The 18,513-nt window shown below is 36.2% G+C and overlaps 2 protein-coding genes across 12 annotated transcripts in view; one reads left to right on the top strand and one right to left on the bottom strand.

Annotated features, from left to right (window-relative positions):
• Nucleotides 1-18,513, top strand: part of LARP4 (La ribonucleoprotein 4) — a 220,007-nt gene that overhangs the window by 86,184 nt on the left and 115,310 nt on the right. The window lies entirely within an intron of this gene.
• FAM186A (family with sequence similarity 186 member A) overlaps nucleotides 1-18,513 on the bottom strand; it is a 96,955-nt gene that overhangs the window by 33,601 nt on the left and 44,841 nt on the right. For 6 of the 8 annotated variants that reach the window (XR_012017349.1, XR_012017350.1, XM_072797946.1 and 3 more), the window contains exons 2-3: nucleotides 10,586-10,802; nucleotides 9,489-9,659 (exon numbers count right to left, since the gene is read on the bottom strand). The exons of the other annotated variants lie outside the window; for them this stretch is intronic. Coding sequence is in view for 4 of the 6 variants with exons in the window: in XM_072797946.1 (XP_072654047.1) it covers nucleotides 9,489-9,659; nucleotides 10,586-10,802 (388 nt within the window). In the remaining 2 variants the exon portion in view is untranslated. The remainder of the gene's footprint in view (nucleotides 1-9,488; nucleotides 9,660-10,585; nucleotides 10,803-18,513) is intronic. 8 annotated transcript variants of the gene reach the window in all.

The raw sequence follows: 18,513 nt of genomic DNA, 5'->3' as shown, positions 1-18,513 counted from the left end.
CTGTCTCTAACTCCCCCACCAGAGGCCTGGTAGTTCTAAAGTGAGGCAGGCTGTGGAGATTGACAGCTTTACTGCCTAAGGGAGCTGATTTGATCTGGAACAAAGCAAGGAAAAAAACCATGCTTAGGGGCATTGTCTAAAACATTACTTCCTTAACCCATACACAAATCCATTAGCAAAGAATAGAAGCCTTACTGAATCAATCTGGATCAATTATTGATCACTAAGCTGTGCTGACCCAAAGTTGACCTTAGGAATTCAGAGATTAAAATTTTAAAAATGAAAAAAGAAAAAAGAATAGCTGAGCAGAGATATCAGTGGCTGCACAGCTGGGGAGACAGACTCCACTGAATTAGTCCAGGCAAGTCACTAAAAAGCAAACCAAAAAAGGAACAAAAAGAAACCCTGGAGGTTATAGGGAAAATGTCCAGGTTTTTTTCTTTTTTTTAGGGGAGGGGCAAAAGGAGAGGAAGAGAGAATCTCAAGCAGGTTCCCTGCCCAGTGCAGAGCCTGACATGGGGCTTGATCTCACAACCCTGAGATCATGACCAGAGCTGAAATCAAGAGTCAGGTGCTTAATTGACTGAGCCACCCAGGTGCCCCTAAAATGTCCAGTTTTTAACATAAAAGTAACATGCAGAGAAACAGAAAAGTATGACCTATACACAGGGCATTAAAGCAGTCAATAGAAATTGCCTCAGGGATTGGGAGGGGAGCAAATGTTGGACTTACCAGAAAAAAGACTTTGAAAGAAGAATTATAACTATGTTCAAAGAATTAAGGGAAGTCATATTTTAAAATAAAGGAAAAATATTATAGCATTTATCATCAAATAGAGCATATCACTAAAGAGATGCAAATTAGAAAAACCAAGTGGAAAATTTAGACTTGCAAAGTACAATAACTGAAATAAAAAATTTACCAAAAGAGCCCAACAGATTTGAAGTGACAGAAGAAAATAACCAGCAAATTTGGCACTAGATTAGTAGAAACTGTCTAATCTGAAGAACAAGGAAGAAAAAGAATAAAGCAAAATGAACAAAGCCTCAGAGACTTGAGGGACACTATCAAACATACCATTGTACAAGTGATAGAACTCCCAGAAGAAGAGGAGAAAGAGGGGGACATTAAAAGTATTGAGGGGCACCTGGGTGGCTTAGTGGGGCACCTGGGTGGCTAGAGGATGAGCATCTGCTTTCAGCTCAGGGCATGATCCTGGAGTCCTGGGATCGAGTCCCACATTGGGCTCCCCAAAGGGAGCCTGCTTCTCCCTCTGCCTGTGTCTCTGCCTCTCCCTGTATCTCTCATGAATAAATAAATACAATCTTTTAAAAAATAAAATAAAATAAAAGTATTGAGGGGGCAACCCCAGTGCCCAGCGGTTTAGCGCCACCTTCAGCCCAGGGTGTGATCCTGGAGACCTGGGATCAAGTCCCATGTCAGGCTCCCTGCACGGAGCCTGCTTCTCCCACTGCCCCCCTCTCTCTCTCTCTCTCTCTCTCTCTCTCTCTGTCATGAATAAATAAATAAAATCTTTTTTAAAAAGTATTGAGGAAATAATAATGGCCAAATCATCTCAAATTTGATGAAAAACATTAATCTGCACATTCAAGAAGCTCATCAAACTCTAAGATAAACATAAAAAGATCCATACCTAGATATATCTGGTCAAATTATTGAAAGCCACACAAAGAATCTTTAAAACAAAAAGAGAAAGATGACTGATCACAATCAAAGGAAACTCAAATCAAAGTACAGGGGAGCCATAGCTAATCTAACAGCTTACTACTTAGTAGAAATAATAGAGGCCAGAAGACAGTGAGATGACAAATTCAAGGTGCTCAAAGAATAATATTGCTAACCAAGAATTCTTTATCCAGGAAAACTACTCTTCAAAAAACAAAGGCAAGACATCCATTCCCTGAAATAACACTCTTCCCAAAGTAGCATGCACATGAGACTCTCATAACTATCCTCATTACATGTATCTTTGAACACTTCTCTGTAATTGCATTACAGAATTTCTATTACATCCATTCCGTGAAATAATTCTTCTCAAAGTAGTATGCACATACAGCTCATATAACCATCCTTATTATACTGGTGTTTTTAACCAGTTCTCTACAGTGAGAGTATTCACTGAAATAACACTCCTCTCAAAGTAGCTTGCAGTGAACACTCATATATCCATAGTAAATGTGTTTTCAACACTTCTCTTAAGTGCATTACAGAATGTCTATCACATCCATTCCCTGAAATAACTCTTTTCAAAGTACCATGTATGTACAATTATTTTTTAAATGAAAGTATAAGACATACTGATGACAACTAAGGATATGAAAAGATGCTCAGTGTCATCTGTCATTAGAGAATTGTAAACAGTGAAGCTACCCTGGGAAGCTGTAGAGAGGTTTCTCAAAAAGTCAAAATAGAACTACCCTATGACCCAGCAATTACACTATTAGGTATTTACCCAAGGGATACAAAAATAGTGATTCAAAGGGGCACATGTACCATAATGTTTATCACAGTATTATCAACAATTGCCAAATTATGAAAAGAGCCCAAATATCCATCAACTGATTAATGGACAAAGAAGATGTGGTATAAACACACACACACCACATTTATATACATATATATGTGTATATATATACACATACACAAATACATACAATGGAATAATATTACTTAGCCATCAAAAAGAATGAAATTTTGTCATTTGCAACAACATAGATGTCTCTAGAGTATATTATGCTAAGCAAAATAAGTCAGAGAAAGACAAATACCATATGATTTCACCCATATGCGGAATTTAGGAAACAAAAGAGATGAACATAAGGGAAAGAAGAAAAGAAAGAGAGGCAAACTATAGAGAACAAAAGAATTGCTGGAGGGAGGTGGGCAGGGGATGGGCTAACTGGGTAATGGGGATTAAGGAGAGAACTTGTGATGAGCACTTTAAGTGATGTAAGTGATGAATCATTAAATTCTACTTCTGAAACCAATATTATACTGTATGTTAACCAAGTAGAATTTAATTTAAAATTTGAAACAAAAAGAGAATTGCCAATCACAACAATGAGATACTGTTACACATCTATGAAAATGGCTAGAATAAAAAAAAAAAAACTGACAATGCCAAATACTAACAAGGACATGGAGCAATGAAAAATGGTACAGCCACTTGGGAATACAGTTTGGCAATTTCTTACAAAGTTACTTATGAAGTAATATAGTCTTATCAAATGATCTAGCAATCATGCTCCTAGGTATTTATCTAATTATTTTGAAAACTTATGTCCATGGGACTGTTTATATATAGCAGCTTTTTTAAAAGATTTTTATTTTATTTGTTCATGAGAGACACATAGAGAGGGGCAGAGACATAGACAGAGGGAAAAACAGGCTCCTCACAGGAAGCCCATTGTGGGACTCAATCCCCGGACCAGGGATCATGCCCTGAGCCGAAGGCAGACACTAAACTACTGAGCCACCCCAGCATCCCTATATATAGCAGCTTTATTCTTAATCACCAAAATCTGGAATCAATCAATTGTCCTTCAGTAGGTAGATAAACAAACTGGTGAATCTATATAATGGAATATTATTCAGCAGGAAAAAAGCTACTAAGCCACAATAAAAGATAGGGAGGAAACATAAATATGTATTGCTAAGTGATAGAGGCCTTTGTGAAAAAACTACATACTGCATGATTCCAACTATATGACATTCTTGAAATGTCAAAACTATGGAGACATTAAAAAATCGATGGTTATTTGGGGCTTGGGGAGAGAGAGGAAGGATAAATAGGTGAAACAGGATTCTTAGGGTGGAGAAATGATTCCATTTGATATTGTAATGGTGGATATATGACACTATATATTTGCCAAACCCCATAGAACTCTATAGCACAAAGAGTGAAACTTAATGTATGCAAATTTTAAAAAAATATTTAGAGGTCAGGGGATCCTAGGAAGGAATGAAGACTGTGATTAACAGTCTAACTGTATAAAAAGATGTATGGTACAATCCCACTTAAAGGAATATAGGTGGTGTTGACCTAAGTAATTGGAAATGGAGTCTGTAAGACTGAAGGCAAAGGGAACTGCATGTAGGTACTGTACTCTAATTGATGTTATTCTTCACTAGGATATGGGTTAATAATTCTGATACTGCTATGTATGTATACTGGAATTGAACAATTAAGTAAAGCAGATGGTAGGAGCAAGTTTCTCATTGAGTTGTAATTTATAGATAAGAGGAAGAAGATAGAATGATCCATGTGTGATAATGAATTAGAGAAATCAGCATGAACTTGTATAAAGTAGTTAGATTTATATTTATAGATGTGTGCGTGCACATTGGTTCTACACACACACACATTTTTTTTTCCTCTGTCAGATGAAAGGATTGAATAGAAATGACACCCCAGCAGCAATGAGCACTCCTAACAATGAGACTTTGCTTTTCAATACTATTCTCCAATAAAAGAGACCAGAAATCCTTGGAGAAATGGCAGATTCTAGGACTGGGGCAGGACATATTTGAGAGAACCTGAAGCATCTTGTAGTGCCAGAAAATAGGGAAGGGGTAAAAAAAATTAAAAAGAAAAAACCACATTGATGACTTTATGTTAAAGGGGCACAGGAACCAAATGAAAGAGGTCCCAATGGCCAAAGGTAGAACTTGAGCAACAAAATAAAGGAGTATTAGATTATAACTCAAAGTATAAAATAAATATCTGTGAGTTCACTTTGATATAAATAATTATTTTTTAAAGATTTTACTTATTTATTCATGAGAGACACAGAGAGAGAGAGTCAGAGACACAGGCAGAGGGAGATGCAGGCCCCATGCAGGGAGCCTGATGTGGGACTTGATCCTAGGACTCCAGGATCACGCCCTGGGCTAAAGGCAGGTGCCAAACCGCTGAGCCACCCAGGGATCCCTGATATAAATAATTAAGTAAATTAATAAATGAGGAAGAAGAGATAAACTCTAGTACATAAGAACTTCAAATAATTTATGTAGCTATTCATCCTAAAAGAAAGGGAGCATAACTCCCCATTCCTTAAGTGTGGGTTGCACATACAGACTTACTTTTAAAAAGCACAGCATGGAACATGAGGTAAAAGAGTAACTTTACAGTGGAGAAACCTGACAAGCACTACTTTAGCCAGGTGATAAAGATCAACATTAAATCATAAATCATTTGATAATATATGCTCTTGAAATTATATGATGATAATGGTACTTTACCTCTGTGATTTTTCTCCCCAGAACCCATAACCCCAGGGTAAACATGAGAAAAAACATCAGACAAATTCCAATAGGGAAGCATTTTATACTATATCTGACTGGTACTCCTCAAGCCTGTCAGGAACATCAAGTGGAAGGAAAAGTCTGAGAAACTGTCACAGCCAAGAAAGCCTAAGGAGACATGACAACAATGTAATCAGGTACCTTGGATGGGATCCTGAAATGAAAAAAGGATATTTAGGTAAAAATAAAGAATGATAGGGGTGCCTGAGTGTCTCAGTTGGTTAAGCATCTGCCTTTGGCTCAGGTCATGATCACAGGCTTCTTAGATAGAGCCCTGCACTGGGCTCCTTGCTCAGCAGAGAGTCTACTTCTCCCTCAGCCCTCTTCCCCTGGCTATGCTCTCTTCCTCTCTCTCTGTCAAATAAGTAAATAAAATCTTTAAAAGGCAACAACAGCAAAAACCCCACAAAAAACCCTAAGGAATTATTAATTCAATCTATAAATTATGGACTTTACTTAATAATGGGTCAATACTGGTTTGTTAATTGTAACAAATGTAATATATTAATAACGGGAAACTATGGAAAAATATATAGAATTCTCTGTATTATTTTTCTCAATTTTCTTCTAAGACTGCCTTAAAAAATGAAAATGCAATGAAAACATTCCCAGAAAAGCAAAGATGGAAATAATTTGCTTCTTAGAGACCTGTCTTACAAGAAATATAAAGAAGTCCTTCTGGCTGAGAGGAAATGATACTAGAGGATAGCTCAAATTCTCACAAAAAATATAGAACAACAATTTATGTAGGTAAATATAAAAGAAAGTAAAAATATTTTTCCTCTCTTAACTGATTAAAAAGTCATATAAAATAATAATTATGAAACTATATTGTTGAGCTTATGGTACCAAAAAAAATGTAATATATATGACAAAAGAAGGAAAGAGAATGGAGCTATTGAAGCAAAAATTCTATATTTTGCTGGTTAATTAGTACTAATCTTAAGCAGATTGTGATAATTTTTGATGTATACTGTGATCCCTTAGAGCAGCTACTAAGGAAATCACTCCAAAAATACAGGGAAAAAATGGAATTGAAATGGTACACTAGAAAATATTTGTTTAGCCACCTGGTGGCTCAGTGGTTAAGTACCTACCTTTGGCTTAGGTTGTGATCTCAGGGTCCTGGGATCAAATCCTGCATCAGGCTTCTCCCTCTGCCTATGTATCTGCCTCTGTGTGTCTCTCATATATAAATAAAAATAAAAATCTTGGGCAGCTGAGGTGGCTCAGCGGTTTACTGCCACCTTCAGCCCAGGGCGTGATCCTGGAGATCCAGGATCAAGTCCCACATCAGGCTCCCTACATGGAGCCTGCTTCTCCCTCTGCCTGTGTCTCTGCCTCTCTCTCTCTCTCTGTGTGCCTTTCATGAATAAATAAATAAAATCTTGGAAAAATAAATAAAATAAAATAAATAAAATAAAAATCTTTTTAAAAAAGATGTTAAAATGTTTTTTAAAAAGTTGTTTAACACAGAAGGTAGTAAAAGAACAGGGGAACAAAAAAGATGAAACATGAAAAACAGTAACATGGCATGTATAAATCCAACATACCAATAATTACATTAAATATGAATGAATTAAACATTCCAATCATAAATCAAAGATTACCAATTTTATGTGTGTGTTTTCTGTATGTATGTATAGATGATAGATAGATAGATAGATAGATAGATAGATAGATAGATGATAGATAGATAGATAAAAGCTGACAAGATCCAACTATAAGCAACACATTTTGGATCCAACCTAGTAAACAGTAACCACAGGGGAGCTGGAGAGAATATGCTAATGTACTAACACCAAGCAAAATAGACTTCAGGGTAAAAAATGGTTCTAGGCACAGAAATGGACCCTCAAGTCTATGGTCAACTCATCTTCAACAAAGCAGGAACCACAATGAGATATCATTTACACCAGTGAGAATGGCCAAAATTAACAAGACAGGAAACAACAAATGTTGGAGAGGATGTGGAGAAGGAGGAACCCTCTTACACTATTGGTGGGAATGCAAGCTGGTGCAGCCACTCTGGAAAACAGTGTGGGAGTTCATCAAGAAGTTGAAAATAGAGCTACCCAGCAAGCGCTGGGTTGAAGCACTACTGGCTATTTACCCCAAAGATACAAATGTAGTGATCTGAAGGGGTACCTGCACCCCAATGTTCATAGCAGCAATGTCCACAGTAGCCAAACTGTGGAAGGAACCATGATGTCCTTCAACAGATGAATGGATAAAGAAGATGTGGTGTATATACACAATGGAATATTACTCAGCCATCAGAAAGCATGACTACCTACCATTTACATTGACATGGATGGAACTAGAGGTTATTATGCTGAGTGAAATAAGTCAGTTGGAGAAAGACAATTATCATATTGTTTCACTCATGTGGAATATAAGAAATAATGAAAGGGACCATAGGGAAGTGGGGGAAACTGAGTGGGGAAAAATGAGAGAGGAAGACAAACCATGAAAGATTCCTAACTTTGGGAAACAAACAAAGGGTTGCAGAAGGGGAGGTGAATGGGGGGATAGGGTAACTGGGTGACAGGCATGAAGGAAGGCACATGATTATATGAACACTGGGTGTTATACTATAAGTTGGCAAACTGAATTTAAATAAAATGTTTGAAAAATGGTTCTAGAGACAATGAGGGACATTTTATAATAAGCAGCTCAGTTCATCAAGAAGCTATCACAATTATAAACATATATGCACCTAATAACAGAGCCTTAAAATACAGAATTAAAGGGAGAAATAAACTCAATAGTTGGAAAGTTCAACATCCCACTGTCAGTAATAGATAGAACAACTAGATAGAAAATCAGTAAGGATATATATGGAAAACTAAAACAAGAAAATAAATCAACTACATATTTATATAATTTATATATAATTTATAACTATATAATGTTCCATGTGTGCTTGAAAAGAATCTATATTTGGTTGTTGTGGTTTTTTTTAAGATTTTATTTATTTGACAGCTTGAGAAAGAATGAGCAATAGTGCACACACAAACACAAGCAGGGGGATCAGCAGGCAGAGGAAGAGGGAGAAGCAGGTTCTCTGCTGAACAGGGAGCCCATTACGGGGCTCAATCTCAGGATCCTAGGATCATGACACAAGCCAAAGGTAGATGCTTAACAGACTGAGCCACCCAGGCTCAGTGAAACGTGAAAAATCATGTTTCTGATAAAAGATTTGTATCTAGAATACATAAAGGACTCTTAAAATTCAGTAATTAAAATGAATATTTGAATAATCATTTTATCAAAATAAATATAAGAATGGCTAATAAGCACCTGAAAAAATGCACATCATTAATCTTCAGGAAAATACCATTTAAAACCACAGTGGGATAGCACTTCACACCTCTTAGAAAGGTTACTTTTTGAAAAAGATTATAACAAGTGTCACTGAGGATGTGGAGAAACTGGAACCTTAATACATTGTTGAAGGGAATGTAAAATGGCGCTGTTACTTGGGCAATAAGTTAACAATTTCTTTAAAAGTTAAGCATAAATTTACCAGCAAATGATAAATGACCCAGAAATTCTACTCCTTGGGTAGAAATTCTACTCTTCCCAAAAGAAATGAAAACATATGTCCTACAGACTTATACACTTGTGTTCATGGCAGCATTATTCATAAAAGTCAAACGTAGAAACATTCCAAATGTCCATGAACTGATGAGTAGGTAAACAAAATGTGGTATACACAAACAGTGATATACAACTGGTAATAGAAAGGAAGAAACTGCTAATACATCCTATAATATGGCCAAATCTCAAAAACATTATGTTAAATAAAGAAGTCAGATATTAAAAATTGCATATAATATGATTTGATCTTATGGAACATGCAGAAAAGGCAAACCTATTGAAAGAGAAAATAGATTAGTGCATGTCTGGGCCTGGGGTGGGAATGAGGATTGACTGCAAATGGGCTTGAGGGATCTTTTTGAGATGAAGGAAATGTTTTAAAATTGAATTGTGGTAAAAAAAAAAATTGAATTGTGATGGTTACACAGCTCTAAATTTACTAAAAGTCACTGAATTGTACACTTAGCATATATGAATTTTATGGTATGTAAATTGTAAGTTAATAAAGATGTTTTTTAGGAGAAGTCAAATCTGTTTCCAATGTCTTAAAGCACCCTTACTTGTTCTTTTCTTTTGTCTCTTCCTTTCTTCAAACAAAGATACACTAATTCTACTCAATATCTTGACATTGCTCTCAATAGCTTTGAACGTTTCTGGTAAAAACTCCATTTGTGCAATCCAGTGGTGGTGTTCCTCAATATCCATTGCAGTTATCTCAGACAAAATGAGATCTTGAAGAGAGTAAAAAAAATTACTTTTGTGCAGAAAAATAACTATAACCATGTAGGCTTATAATATTGGCTAATTTATACTGTAGTAAATGTAGGCATCACATTTAGTGCTATTCTGAGGCTTTTCTTTATGAAAAAATGAAAAAGGAAGAGATTTGGAATAGAAAGCTGAACAGTAAATCATTGAAATACTTTGGTATCTAAAATGTGAGCATGTATTTTAATATTGAGAAACTAAACCCCAATTAACTCCTTTCATAAGCTATTTAGTATTTTTAAACCCTCATTACATGAGATTTCTTGCAACTTAATGACATTCCTCTTTTTGTATTCTGAGCTTATTCATTCTTTCATTCAACCAATGTCTCCTTAGTCATGTATTATTCTAGATGCTGAGGATATAGCATGAATAAAGCAAATTTCCTGACTTCATACTGCTTGCATTCTAGTAAAAGGAGACAGACAAAAAAGTCAAAATAAAAACATTAGTTATATAGTATGTCAGATGTAACAAATGCTACAGAAAAAAATAAAGAATAAAAGAGTAATGGACAGTGCCAAGGAGTAGGGAATGCAGACAGTCAGAGAACACATCATTTCAAAGCAAGATATGAACACAGAGAATGAGCCACGTGGCTACTTGTGGACAATGTTCCAGGCAAAGGAATAGTAAGCATAAAGACACTGGGCAAGGGTATGCTGGCATGCTTCAAGAAAAGCAAGGAGCTCAGAATAGCTGGCACTAAATGAGCAAAGGCTATATTTTTCTTATTTTATTCTTACTGAAACAGTGGATAACTATTCTCTCAATAACCTCCTTAGTCGTCTTTAGTTTGATTTACCCTTTAAAATTTACTTATAGATCCTGTTCTTTAGCTTTTTCATTAACTTAGTGGTTTTCCTTTGAACCACCTTTGAAAACTTACTCCATTCTTCCAACCAGGCCAGGATATACACAAGAATCTTTTCTCTAATTTCAGCATTCTTAGCATAAGTAACTATTTTCTCCAGGAAATATATTCTCCGTTTCTTATGTTCTATAAGGGAGATTTTTTTTCCAGAGTGCACATTCTCATCAAGAGTATAGCGATTTATTATCCGCTGCACATTGAGCAGTATGTCATTCAGCTGAATATTAATGTCCTATAAAAGTAAGAACGAGGATATATTAATACTCAGTTTTTTTATATAATTGAACATCTGTTAATAAAAACTCTCAACAAAGTAGGTTTGGAGGGAACATAGTAAAGGCTATATATGAAAAATCCACAGCCAACATTATACTCAATAGTAAAAAACTGAGAGCTTTTCCTCTGAGATCAGAAATAAGACAGGGATCCCTGGGTGGCGCAGCGGTTTAGCGCCTGCCTTTGGCCCAGGGCGCGATCCTGGAGACCCGGAATCGAATCCCACGTCGGGCTCCCGGTGCATGGAGCCTGCTTCTCCCTCTGCCTGTGTCTCTGCCTCTCTCTCTCTCACTGTGTGCCTATCATAAATAAATAAAATTAAAAAAAAAAAAGAAATAAGACAAAGATGTCCACTCTAACCACTTTTATTCAACATAGTACTGGCAGTGCTAGCCATAACAATCAGATAAGAAAAAGAAATGAGGTAAGTAAGAAATTAGACTGTCACTATTTACAGATAGCATATATAGAAAACCTTAAAGACTCCACCAAAAAAAAAAAAAAAAAACTATTAGAAGCAATAAATGAATTGAGTAAAGTTGCAGGATACAAAATTAATACCCAGAAAATAGTAGCATTTCTATAGAATAATTATAATAAAGCAGAGAGATTAAGAAAACAGTCTCACAATTGCACCAAAAAAAAAAAAAAAAAACCTATGAATAAACTTAACCAAAGAGGTGAAAGACCTGTACTCTAAAAGCTTTAAAACATCCATGAAATAAACTGATGGCACAAATGGAAAGATATTCTATATTCATGTATTCATGTATTGGAAGAATTAATATTATTAAAATGTTCATACTACACAAGCAATCTATAGATTCAATTTAATCCACATCAAAATATGAATGGCATTTTTCACAGGACCAGAACAAATACTAAATTTTATATGCAACCACAAAAGACCCTACATACCCAAAACAATCTTAAGAAAGAAACAAAGCAGGGGGTAAATTTTATTTTATTTTATTTTATTTTATTTTATTTTATTTATTTACTTTTTATTGGAGTTCAATTTGCCAACATATAGCATAACACCCAGTGCTCATCCCACCAAGTGCCCCCCTCAATGCCTGTCACCCAGTCACCCCCACCCCCCGCCCACCTCCCTTTCCACCACCCCTTGTTCGTTTCCCAGTTAGGAGTCTCTCATGTTCTGTCTCCCTTTCTGATATTTCCCACTCGTTTTTTCTCCTTTCCCCTTTATTCCCCTCTCACTATTTTTTATATTCCCCAAATGAACGAGACCATATAATGTTTGTCCTTCTCTGATTGACTTATTTCACTCAGCATAATACCCTCCAGTTCCATCCACGTCAAAGCAAATGGTGGGTATTTGTCGTTTATAATGGCTGAGTAATATTCCATTGTATACATAAACCACATCTTCTTTATCCATTCATCTTTCCATGGACACCGAGGCTCCTTCCACAGTGTGGCTATTGTGGACATTGCTGCTAGAAACATCGGGGTGCAGGTGTCGCGGCGTTTCACGGCGTCTGTATCTTTGGGGTAAATCCCCAGCAGTGCGATTGCTGGGTCGTAGGGCAGATCTATTTTTAACTCTTTGAGAAACCTCCACACAGTTTTCCAGAGTGGCTGCACCAGTTCACATTCCCACCAACAGTGCAAGAGGGTTCCCCTTTGTCCACATCCTCTCCAACATTTGTTGTTGCCTGCCTTGTTAATTTTCAGGGGGTAAATTTTAGATTGTAAGTTATGCTATAAAGCTGGAGTAATCAAAATGGCATGGTGCTAGAACAAAAATATACACATGGGTCAATAGAACAGTACAGAGAGCCCAGAAATAAACCCACAAATATATGGTCAGTTATCTTTGACAAAGTGGAAAAGAATAGGCAACGAGAAAGACAGTCTCTACAACAAATGGTGTTAGGAAAACTGGACAGCTACATACAAAAGAATGATCCTAGACTACTTTCTTACACCATACACAAAAATAAACTCAAAGTGGATTAAAGACCTAAATGTGAGGCCTGAAACCATAAATATTTCAGAAGAGAGAACAAGCAATAATTTCTCTGACATTAGCTGTAGCAACATTTTTTCTAGATATATCTCCTGAAGCAAAGAAAAGAAATGCAAAAACTGAACTACTGGGACTACATCAAAATAAAGAACTTGTACTCTGTGAAGGAAACAATAAAAAAACCCTAAAAGACAACCTATTAAATGGGAGTAGGTATTTGCTTTGCAAATGACCTATGCAATAAAAGGTTAGTATCCAGATATATAAAGAATTTCTTTTTTCTTTTTTTTTTTTTAATTTTTTTTTTTTAATTTTTATTTATTTATGATAGGCACACAGTGAGAGAGAGAGAGAGGCAGAGACACAGGTAGAGGGAGAAGCAGGCTCCATGCACCGGGAGCCTGACGTGGGATTTGATCCTGGGTCTCTAGGATCGCGCCCTGGGCCAAAGGCAGGCACTAAACCACTGCGCCACCCAGGGATCCCCCTATATAAAGAATTTCTAAAACTCAACACCCAAAACCCAAATAATCCAATTAACATATGGGCAGAAGACATGAACAGACATTTCTCCAAAGAAGACATCCGGATGGCCAACAGCCATATGAAAAGATGCTCAACATCATTCATCATCATGGATATGTAAATCAAAATTATAATAAGATATCACCTCACACCTGTCAGAATGGCTAAAATAAAAAAAAAAAACAACACAAGAAACAAGTGTTGGCAAGAATGTGGAGAAAAAGGAATCCTCCTGCACTGTTGGTGGGAATGCAAACTGCTGAAGCCATGTGGAAAACAGAATGGAGGTTCCTCAAAAAATTAAAAATAGAACTACCCTATGATTCAGTAATTGCACTATTAGGTATTGACCCAAAGAAAATGAAAACACTAATTCAAAAAATATATGCACCCCTATGTTTATTACAACATTATTTACAATAGTTAAATTATGGAAGCAGCCCAGTCCACCAATAGATGAATGGATAAAGATGATGTACCTATGTATGTGTACACATATATGCATGTATATAATAACACCGTTGTGTGTATGAATATTATTCAACCATAAGAAAGAATGAAAACTTGCCATTTGGAATGACATGGATGGAGCTAGAGAGTATAATACTAATCAAAATCAGTCAAAGACAATATCATATGATTTCACTCATGTGGAAAATAAGAAACAAAGGAAAAAGAGAAATCAAGAAATATTATTAGCTATAGAGAACAAACTGGTGGTTACCAGGGGGAAGTGGGTGAGGGATGGGTGAAATTGGGTTGGGGATTAAAGAGTACACTTATCATGATGAGCACTGAGTAATGTATAGCATTGTTGAATTACTATATTGTATACCTGAAACTACTATAACACCGTAATTAACTATACCAGAACTAAAATAAAAAACTTTTTAAAATGGTGGAGATACTACTAAATTCACAGTTGATGTGAGATGTATAACATGTGAAAATGGCTTTATTATTTTAAAAAATATTTTATTAAATTATTCATTAGGGACACACAGAGAGATGCAGAGACAAAGACAGAGGGAGAAGCAGACCCCCTGTGGGGAGCCTGATACAGTACTCAATCTGTATCACAACCTGAGTCAAAGGCAGGGATCATAACCTGAGCCAAAGGCAGATGCTCAACCACTGAGCCCCCACAGTACCCCCTGAAAATGGCTTTATAAAGAATAACTGCTGTTAACAAATAAGCAAAAGGAAGTTGCTTTATTTTTTCTTTACCCAGACCTCACACTTGGAAAGCACGTATCAGATATTCCTCAACATAACTTTTATTTCATTAACTCACCTTTTCAAGAATCTATCAGCAAATTTCTTTTGCTTATCACTTTATACCACTATTCTCAATAGGAGTAAATTACTGCCTCACATATGGCATTTGGAAATCTGTAGATTCATTTTTGGTTGTAACAATAATTGGGAGGAGGGATTTATTGGTATTCAGTGAAAGGTGGGCACCTGGGTGACTTGGTCTGTTAAGCATCTGCCTTTGCCTCAGATCATGATCACGGGGTCCTGGGATGGAGCCCCACGTCAGACTCTCTGCTCAGTGGGGAGCCTGCTACTTCCTCTCATCCTGCTCCTTGGCTTGAGCTCTCTATCTCAAATGAATAAATAAAAATATTTTAAAAAAAGAATGCTAGCTCATTTTACAGAGCAATAAACAGTCCACACAATGAAGAACTGGCCCAATCTTGCATAAATTTGATTATCCTCTGAGACATTCATGTAGGTTTTTTTTTAATCTGTTTCTACTTATCTGAGCCTAGAAATTTACTCTTTTTAAAGGAAAAAATTTACTCTTTTATATCTAAAAATATAAACACAAAGTATTTTTTGCCTAGTTTAATTATATACTGAAATTTCCAGGAATGCAAATATATGTAAATCAAAAGAAAAATATTCTTTAGGGATGCCTTGGTGGCTCAGCAGTTGAGCGCCTGCCTTCAGCTCAGGGTGTGGTCCTGGAGTCCCAGGATCGAGTCCCACATTGGGCTCCCCTTGAGGAGCCTGCTTCTCCCTCTACCTGTGTCTCTGTGTCTCTCATGAATAAATAAAATCTTAAAAAAAAAGATTTAGAAAATAACAAAGAAAAATATTATTTAGAATTTCTCCAACAAAATTTACCATTCTGAAACACCATAGTACCACAGTAATTCACTAACATTAATAGTATGTTGTGTCAACACAATAAACCTGCATTTGTATCAACCTATATTTGTAGCTTTTACTTTATTTTAATTCTACATATAGGTGCAAGCCTCTGTCTACCTCTTTCTTATGACTTCTAGTGAAATTTGACCTAGAATTTACACAATTACTTTCCTTTATTTACCCTCACACTTATATTATTTAAAGTATAAGTATAGGTATTTTATCTGTTAATTTCACCTCAGGAATGAAAGGATATTAAAATATTTTAAAAGGGCACAATGAATCTGAGAGATGATGAACCACCACTCCACCTTTTCCAACATTATTAATTACTCTTTAAATTTGGTTACAGAGAAACTGAACTCTTTCCATACTCCTTACAATAAAAGTCAGATTTGGATTTTGCACACCAAATCATCATGGAAAAGAAGTAACCAGATATTAGGTGCTGGAAATATTGCAATTAGAAACAGAGATGATGCAAAAGAAAGAAAGGAAGGGAAGGAGGGAGGGAGAAACAGAGGGAGGGGTGGAGAGAGAAAGGGAGGAAGAAGGAAGGATAAGATGCAGCAAATAATTTGTCAGGAACACAGGAGAGTGGAGACAAAGTTGAATAAGCCAAGTGATGTAAAATAACACTACAAGCTAACCCATAGCATAGTGATGAAGAAAAAATACCAAGTCTTTATAAATTCTTACAGAAAACTAAAGAGGCAATAGCACTTTCTAACTCATTTTTTGAGGCCCTGATACCAAGGCCAGATAAAGAAAAGAAAGATAAGGAAAGAAAGAAAGAGGGGGGAAGGAAGGAGGAAGAAAACTATAGACCAACATCCCTGATGAATATTGATGCAAAAATCCCCAACAGTCAGTGTGAGGCAGGGTTTATATGACTCCAACACCCCTGTTCAAACTCTAGGAGTGTACTCACTCTGATGCCCCTTGCTGCTATCAGATGGCCAGGGCCAGATATTAAATCACCGATTCCCTGCTGCAGATGTTGGACCTTTCAATTCTGCTTCAGTCTTTTTGATTAGGCCAAGAGAAAGTTAGTTTGGTACAAGTTTGTCTTAAGTGTCTCTCTAATAAGTACATATTAATCTATTCAGTGAAAAGAGAAATGTATCTAACTAGAATTTTTTCACAGTTTGCTTTTTAATGCATTTATCTTTATAGCTACAAACAGAATTCAATAGCACATTAAAAGGATTATACATTATGAGTAAGTGGGATTTATTCCTGGAGTGCAAGAATGGCTTAACATATGAAAGCCAATCAATGAAATATACCAAATTAACCAGGAAAAACCACGCATCATTTCAATTGATGCAGTAAAAGCATTTTTTTTTTGATGCAGTAAAAGCATTTAACAAAATTCAACACATTTTCATGATAAAAACATACAAAAAAACTAGGAATAGAAAGAAACTTCCTGAACACAATAAAGACATATATATGAAGAATCCAGAGAGGTGCCTGGGTGGTTCAATGGCTTAAGTGCCTGACTCTTGGTTTCTGCTCAGGTCATGATCTCAGGTTCCTAGGATCGAGCCCCATGTCAGGCTCCCCATAAGGGAGACAGCTTATCTCCCTCTCTCTTTCTCTGCCCCTGCGATGCTCACACACTCTCTCTCATAAGTTAAAAAAATAATTAAAAAAAAATAAATCTTAAAAAAAAAAAAATCCAGAGGTAATATTCTCAATAGTGAAAGCCTGAAAGGTTTTCTTCTAAAGTCAGAAACAAAGCAACGTATTACTCTGTAACCGGAGTAATTAGGCAAGAAATTAGGGATTGCATTAAATGTGTAGATTGCTCTGGATAGCATAGACATTTAACAACATCTGTTTTTCCGACCTATGGAAGAAGATATCTTCCATTTCTTCTATGGGAAATTTTTTCATTTCTTTGGGTCTTCTGCAACTTCTTTTGTAAGTGTTCTATAGTTTTGAGAGTACAAATCCTTTACCTCTTTGGTTAGGCTTATTCCTAGGTATCTTATGGTTTTGGGTGCAATTGTAAATGGGATGCATTCTTTAATTTCTCTTTCTTCTGTCTCAGTGTATAGAAAAATGCAACTGATTTCTGTGCATTGATTTTATATCCTGCCACTGCTATTCGTGCATGAGATCTACCAATTTTGGGGTAGAATCTTTTGAGTTTTCCACGTAAAGTATCATGTCATCTGCAAAGAGAGAGTTTTACTTTGCTAATTTGAGTGCCTTAAAAAAGAAAGATTTTTGTTTATTTATTTATGAGAGACTCAAGAGAGAGGCAGAGACACAAGCAGAGGGAGAAGCAGGCTCCATGCAGGGAGCCCGATGTGGGACTCAATCCCGGGACTCCAGGATCACGCTCTAGGCGGAAGGCAGACACTCAACCGCTGAGCCACCCAGGCGTCCCGCGAGTGCCTTTTATTTCCTTTTGTTGTCTTATTGCTGATGCTAGAACTTCTAGTACTATGTTGAACAACAGTGGTGAGAGTGACCATCCCTATTATGTTCCTGACCTTAGGGGAAAAGCTCTCAGTTTTCTCCCATTGAGAATGATATTTACTGTGGGCTTTTGGTATATGGCTTTTATGACATTGAGGTATGTACCCTCTATCCCTTACACTGCAGAGAGTTTTATTCAAGAAAGGATGCTATATAAAAAATAATAATAAAATAATAAAAAAAGAAAGGATGCTATATTTTGTCCATCAACAGATAAATGGATAAAGAAGATGGATACACACACACACACACACACACACACACACACAATGGAATATTACTCAGTCATCAAAAATATCAAATCTTGCCATTTACAACAACATGGATGGAACTAGAGGGTATTATACTAAATGAAATAAGTCAGTCAGAGAAAGACAAATATCATATGATTTCACTCATATATGGAATTTAAAAAACAAAACAGAATCATAAGGGAAGGGAGGAAAAATAAGACAAAATCAGAGAGGGAGACAAACCATGAAACTGTTAACTATAG

The sequence above is a fragment of the Canis lupus genome, chromosome 25 (genome assembly GCF_048164855.1).
Source record: "Canis lupus baileyi chromosome 25, mCanLup2.hap1, whole genome shotgun sequence".
Classification (NCBI taxonomy): Eukaryota; Metazoa; Chordata; class Mammalia; order Carnivora; family Canidae; genus Canis; species Canis lupus.
Note: the sequence above shows the minus strand (reverse complement) of the source record. Positions and strands in the feature narration are given on the sequence as shown.